General features: G+C 48.4%; 1 protein-coding gene across 2 annotated transcripts in view; it reads right to left on the bottom strand.

Annotated features, from left to right (window-relative positions):
* The window catches only part of LOC117356516 (myb-like protein Q), a 50,384-nt gene extending 44,717 nt beyond the window's left edge, over positions 1-5,667 (bottom strand). The window contains exon 1 of one of the 2 annotated variants that reach the window (XM_033935804.1): positions 5,146-5,667. In XM_033935804.1, the coding sequence (XP_033791695.1) occupies positions 5,146-5,467 (322 nt within the window). In that variant the 5' untranslated portion in view covers positions 5,468-5,667. The remainder of the gene's footprint in view (positions 1-5,145) is intronic. The other variant, XM_033935812.1, reaches the window with a different exon arrangement.
* Between the last annotated feature and the right edge of the window lie 974 nt (positions 5,668-6,641).

Raw genomic sequence — 6,641 nt, forward strand, 5'->3', positions numbered from 1 at the left:
GTATATTCATTCATTATGCAATCACTGTTTCAAACACACACCTTCTGTACGATCTCTTCTTTAGTATTAAAGCTGTTCAAATCTTTCTTTAAGCTTACTTATAAAAATCAACCTCTCTATTTCCTTTTTATATTTTCTGCTCTTGTGCATCCATAATTAATTTATCTACTTCCCCTTTCTTTCAACGAGTGGTGGACACCTGGAATGCTCTCCCAGAGAAGGTCATTGCGGAATCCACCATTCTAGATGCACATCTGCTTACGAGAGGCATAGAGGGATATGGGTGACTAAAATTATGCCAGGTGTACACCTGGCTGGGCCTCTGCGTGTGCGGATTGCCGGACTTCAAAGAAGGTTTGGATAGGTTCCTAGAGGACAAAGGGATTGAGGGGTACAGATAGGAGTAGAGGTAGGTTATAGGGATAGGAGTACAGGTAGGTTATAGAAATAGTCAGGGACCACTGCTCAGGCAATAGGCCTGATGGGCCGCCGCGGGAGCGGACCGCTGGGCGAGATGGACCTCTGGTCTGCCTCAGCGGAGGCAACTTCTTATGTTCTTACTTGATGGACTGAAGGTCTGATCCAGAGATGGCAGTTCTTATATTCTTATGTTCTTACCCTACCCCTCTGCTTTCACTGCTAAACCACAAAAGCAAAGAACAGGAAACATGCTAGTCAGATTTTCTCTGCCTTTATGAATTACATTTTTAAAAAATTCCTGTGCCTCTCACAAGGATTTATATCTAAAAGAGGCAATACGCTTTTCACAAAACCTATCCTAAAACATCAATCAGAGTCCCAATTTCCATAACATCAAGACCACAGGATTTGTTCTTCTGTGTGGTATACTTAAATTTCTCTAGCTGACTGAGAGAAATGCCCGGGCGGCCGCACGGATCGATCAGCACGGGTCCCGACCAAACTCTGGAGTGGGAATATTTATTTTGCTCTTAAGTCCCCCGCTGATCTTTTGAGACACTCGAGCCGACCCTGGACTGAGGCGTTCAATAATTAAATTTGATTTTTGGACATTTTTGTGCAATTCATGAAAAAGGGGATGAGAGGGGGGGCTGCATGTCTGAACAGGTGGGTTAAAGATCCCCTAATACAGGGGTGTCCAATGTCGGTCCTCGAGGGCCGCAATCCAGTCGGGTTTTCAGGATTTCCCCAATGAATATGCATTGAAAGCAGTGCATGCAAATAGATCTCATGCATATTCATTGGGGAAATCCTGAAAACCCGACTGGACTGCGGCCCTCGAGGACCGACATTGGACACCCCTGCCCTAATAACAATGGGTCGCCCTCCACAGCATCTACAAAGCAGAAACGCCATCTGCTAAGGTCGGCTTGTGCAACAGCTGAAGGAGCCCAGGTATTGCAAAAAGAAGCGACTTAGCTGTATGGATTTTGAGGGCTCCGGCGCTTGGTTTGTTGGGTTCATGGGGGATGCTCGACACACAAAAGCCAATTGAGCTTCTCTGTTTACAAAGTGCTGCAAATTGATTTTTTTTTTTTTAAATACCTTCGTCAAACTGTGGAAATGTTTGATGCTATCCATTTCATTTATAAACAGATGAATGGCTTCTAATTAAATTGCAAATAATATAAAGGATCATGCTGAAGGAAATAAATTATTATTAATAATAATAATAATAACTTTATTCTTCTATACCGCCACAATCTTGCGACTTCTAGGCGGTTTACAATCAAGAGTGCTGGACATTCAGCGAAATACAATAAGTAGATATTCAGAGGAAATACAGAGATCAGAGACCTCAGGAGGCAATAGTATAGAAATACAATTTGCTGAGCGAAAATGTAATATGTACATTTTAATAGGTAATGTCCGACAGGACCTGTTGGGGATAAATAGCAACGTAAAGTTACGATAAGATGAAGATAGATTATATTTATAACAGTGCTGTAAGTTCAGGTGGAATAGGGAGGGGGAGGGAGAGGGAGAGCGGGTCAATTGTTTAGGTATTTCTGGAACAGGTATGTTTTTAGGCGTTTCCTGAATTCCTCGTATGTAGTGGGCGAAAGCAGTTGGTCTAGGTCTTTGCCCCCATAGGACTGCTTGGTGAGAGATTGCACGTCGTGGTGTTTCGCCTACATTACCTTGAAATTAATCAAGTCACTTCTGCTGTGTTTCCCTGTCCCAAAGACGATGCTCGTATGACGGCGATTTCTTTGGGACCAGCTCGCTTCTCCTCCACCTCCCCAGCTGTAAATCAACTTCAGAGGCGAATGGGCGGATTTGAATCTTCCGTTCGCCGCTCCCCCTCCCTCCCCAGCCTCGCTCGCTCCTCCATCTGTGCTGCCGCCGCCGCCGAGATGGCGATCCAGGGTGGCCGGGTAATGGCATACGCCACATGCGGCCACTGAAATAGGAAGGCCACCGCAGCCTCCCTCCCGATCTGTGCTGTACCTTTTCCGATTGGGGAGAGCTCTTCTTTGCCGGCTCCCGAACGAAGGCGAGCCACGAGTGTGGAGCTGTTTCTGCAGCCGCAAGGTGGAGAGCAGTGCTTGTCTGGCGCACATGCGCACGCCTACCGCCACAGCCCGACAGAGATCTCAGGGAACATGCGGCGAGAGTGCGCATGCGCGCTTAGCGTTTTATTATTATAGATAAATAAATATATATTGTGGCAGGGACTCTGTGCTGCGCTTCCCAGACCCTGAGATAATGGACCTTGATCAAGATCCAGCCTATGTTAGTCCTACCCCTGTGCCCAGAATCAGAGCCAGGACAGCCCAGCCCAAAAAGAAAATATATTTTTCTGTGCTGCTCCTTTTAAATCTGGCCCTTTAAGAAAAGGCAAGAATGTGCTCTGGCCAGGAAGCATCCAGCTTAGCAAACCTGCACCTGAGTTAATCAAGGGGGAGGGGCATAGATGGAGTGAGCCCTTTTCCAGGAGCAGAGGAGGAGGAGCTGGGGTAGAACTCGAGAGCTGAGATGTTCTAGGCTGAGTCCGTGGAGCTTTAGTGGACAGCCTGGAACAGGTCAGAAGTTTTTTTTCTCTGAAGGTTTTGTCTTGCCGAGTTTTGTCCCCTAGAGCAGTGTGAGCCCAGGGCTAAATGTTTTGCTCGTTGGGAGGGGCTGTTTAACAGAGAGAGAGAGGTCAGTTGCAGAAGTTTATGTTGAGATTTTGGTATTGGGACAACTTGTTCTTCCTCTCTGAAAATTGGTTGGTTTTTTGTTTGTTTGTTTGTTTTTTAGTGCTTACAAGTGATAAGAAACCTTCCAGAATCCTGATCCCTAGGAGGAGGGATAATACTGTGCCAGTCCAGTTCTTGTGGATTATAAAAAGGTGGGGTTTTTTTCCTTTTGTGTTTGGACATTATCCTGAAAGCTGTAAATCCTGACAAACCTGATTCTTTTGTGGGTGAATGAAACCCAGAAAAATAAAGCCAGAGTTTTCATTCAAAATAATGATGTTTTCTTTTGTTGCTGGAAGGGACAGACAGCAAAGTCACACATTGAATCGCTTGGTCAGGTGGGGACGCTGTGGGCCCAAAAGGCGTCAGCTGGGAGTCCCTGCCACAATGTATATACACAGGATGTTTACATCTACAATGGACAATACAAAAACCCAAAAAGCAAAAACAACAAGTCTCCCCTGACCCGAAAACAGAGGCAGCCGAACCAAAACAACCTACCACGAATTATTAAGTGTAAACGGGAAGCCCTCAGTCTCTTGTCCCTATGTGTCCCCATGTCTGTGTATGGCCGTTTGGCGGAGGATGGGCAGGGGAGGGCTTCAATGGCCGGGAGGGTGTAGATGGGCTGGAGTAAGTCTTAACAGAGATTTCGGCAGTTGGAACCCAAGCACAGTACCGGGTAAAGCTTTGGATTCTCGCCCAGAAATAGCTAAGAAGAAAAAAATAAAATAAAATAAAATAAAAAAAAATAAAATAAAATAAATTTAAATTGAATCAGGTTGGGCAGACTGGATGGACCATTCGGGTCTTTATCTGCCGTCATCTACTATGTTACTATGTTACTATACACCAGCTGTATGTGCTGGCACTATATCTAGTCCTTCACTTTAGGTCCCATACAAAGGGCACTCCATTTATTAGCCACCTATGCGGCACCGTATCAACGGCTTTGCTAAAATCCATGTACACCATATCTAGCACCCCTCCCATATCCAACTGGACTCCCAGTCAAAGAAATCAAGACCTACCTTGGGCCCTGTCCTCAGCTTAAGAAGCATTTCCATTATTTTACTCACTACTTACGCAATTAACCTAAGCACCATATTATAAGGATTGCAAGGGGTGTATACACGTAGACAGAACATGGGTGAGTGTGTTGAAAATACACACAAATTATAGAGTACTGTAAGTTGTGTTTGTTGCTTTCTGCCCTTCGGTGTGCCCATTTACACCTGGCATAAGAGGCACTGCATTGGGGGTGCATACATCTGAGTGCCCCTATATAGAATTGCTACTCTGATATTATAGTTGATGGATGGTATAGGAAGTATTGAAGTAACTGAGAAACTCCCCAACCCCTACTTGTCGTGTTTGTCTGTTGATTCGATTGTAAGCTCTACTGATCAGGGACTTCCTCTTGCATGGATTAATGCACAGTGCTGAAGTAAAGTCAGAGGACAAATAAGGCATTAGGGAGTTTGATTTATTATGGGAGTGAATAAAATGACAGAGCAGGTGAATAAGAATTTGGGCTTTTAGCTTGGATCCGAATAGGGTGGGAGTCAGAGTAGTCGATTCCAGGCTTATGGTGGAGCAAGAGAGCAGGAAGTGAATCTGGAGCTGGTAGTGTAGGAGAAGGGTACAGATAGGAGTGACTTAGCCAAAGAACAGAGCTTCCAGGCGGGGAAGAGAGATTCTAAGAAACTACAAAAGAAATGAAGTGTATATGGAAATGGTAGAGAGCCAAATGAAGTGGCTTGAGGAAAATAATTTTGTGGAAAGGGGGGTGGGAAAACCACACTAAAAGTACTTCCAAGTATTTTCCCTATCTGTCCTGGGTCACAATGGGGATTAAGTGAGTTGCTCAGCATGACAAGGAGCAGTGTGGGGGTTTGAACCCACAACCCCTCGCTGCCCTGGGCTCAATGGATCTTCCATCAGATGGAGCCCAAATCCAGAGGCAATCGGCCCCTCCCCCTACCTGAGATCCGTCGCTCCCGGAACAGGGGTTTCCCTGCCTTGACCCAGATGCCCTCCATCTTGTTGTAGTAGGGAAAGGAGACGGGGTTCTGGTCCTCCATCGCCCTGAAGAGCTGCTTCTTCAGCACCTTCCACTTGCCCCGGCACTGGTCCGGGCTTCGCTGGTAGCCCAGCTCGGCCAGCTGGTTGCTGATGTCCCGCCACAGGTCCTCGTTGGGCTGGTTGCTGGAAGACATCAGCTGGATGACGCTGGGGGAGCGGCGGACGGTCCCCAGCAGGATCCGGACCTCCTTCGGCAGCCAGCGGTTCAAGCCGGACATCATGGCCCGACGTGTAGCACTAGGCGGGCGACTCCTTCTCCCCGCCTGTAACGAGTGCGGGATGGCAGTTCCTCCGTCCGCACCTTGGCTCAAGCAGCACTAGGTGGGAGGGACTCAATCAACAGGCTCCAGCCCCCAGCACTAGGTGCCGGCAAGAAGCTCTGAGCCCTGCAGCACTAGGTGGGTGGGAGGGAGGGAGGGACTCCCCCCCCCCGAGCGAATCAACAGGCTCCAGCCCCCAGCACTAGGTGCCGGCAAGAAGCTCTGAGCCCTGCAGCACTAGGTGGGTGGGAGGGAGGGAGGGAGGGACTCCCCCCCCCCCCGAGCGAATCAACAGGCTCCAGCCCCCAGCACTAGGTGCCGGCAAGAAGCTCTGAGCCCTGCAGCACTAGGTGGGTGGGAGGGAGGGAGGGACTCCCCCCCCCCGAGCGAATCAACAGGCTCCAGCCCCCAGCACTAGGTGCCGGCAAGAAGCTCTGAGCCCTGCAGCACTAGGTGGGTGGGAGGGAGGGAGGGAGGGACTCCCCCCCCCCCGAGCGAATCAACAGACTCCAGCCCCCAGCCCTAGGTGCCGGCAAGAAGCTCCGAGCCTCTGGGCTCAGCCTCCTGTCACCCCCGCCCGCCCCTCCTTCGCAAGCGTAGCACTAGGGGTGACTCATGCCTCCCCCGGCCTCTTTTCTTAATCATCTCCCGATTAGTTAGTCTTGTCGGAAAACAGGAGCCAACTTTGCAATTGAAATGGGCACAGTGGGGGGTGGGGGCTCAAGCAGCCGCAGAATTGGGGCATGAGAGAAGTCGGGTCTGACACATGGTTTCCTCTTGCACTAGAGATTTCCTGTTCACCATCTGCATCACAAACCTGTGTAGGAAGGACTGATAGTCTTGAAAGCGGTTTTAGAATGACTATGTTCCAAACTCCAGCAGGTGAAGACATCTGATAGGCTTTGCTCAGTTTATTTAAGACATTTTTAATCGGCCTCTATCCAAGGCAGTATCACCTGCACATTTCAGGATTTAAACATCTTAAAAATCATAAGATTATACCATCTCAACCGCTCTCACTGAAAAACCAGTAACCCATGTGCTGTTGGTTAAGGTTCAGAATCACCGAGCTCTGGAACAACCTTTCCTCCCCTCTTCGGAACCTGAGCTCTCTCCAACTTTTCCGCAAACATCT

This window comes from Geotrypetes seraphini, chromosome 1 (assembly GCF_902459505.1).
Source record: "Geotrypetes seraphini chromosome 1, aGeoSer1.1, whole genome shotgun sequence".
In the NCBI taxonomy this organism is placed as follows: domain Eukaryota; kingdom Metazoa; phylum Chordata; class Amphibia; order Gymnophiona; family Dermophiidae; genus Geotrypetes; species Geotrypetes seraphini.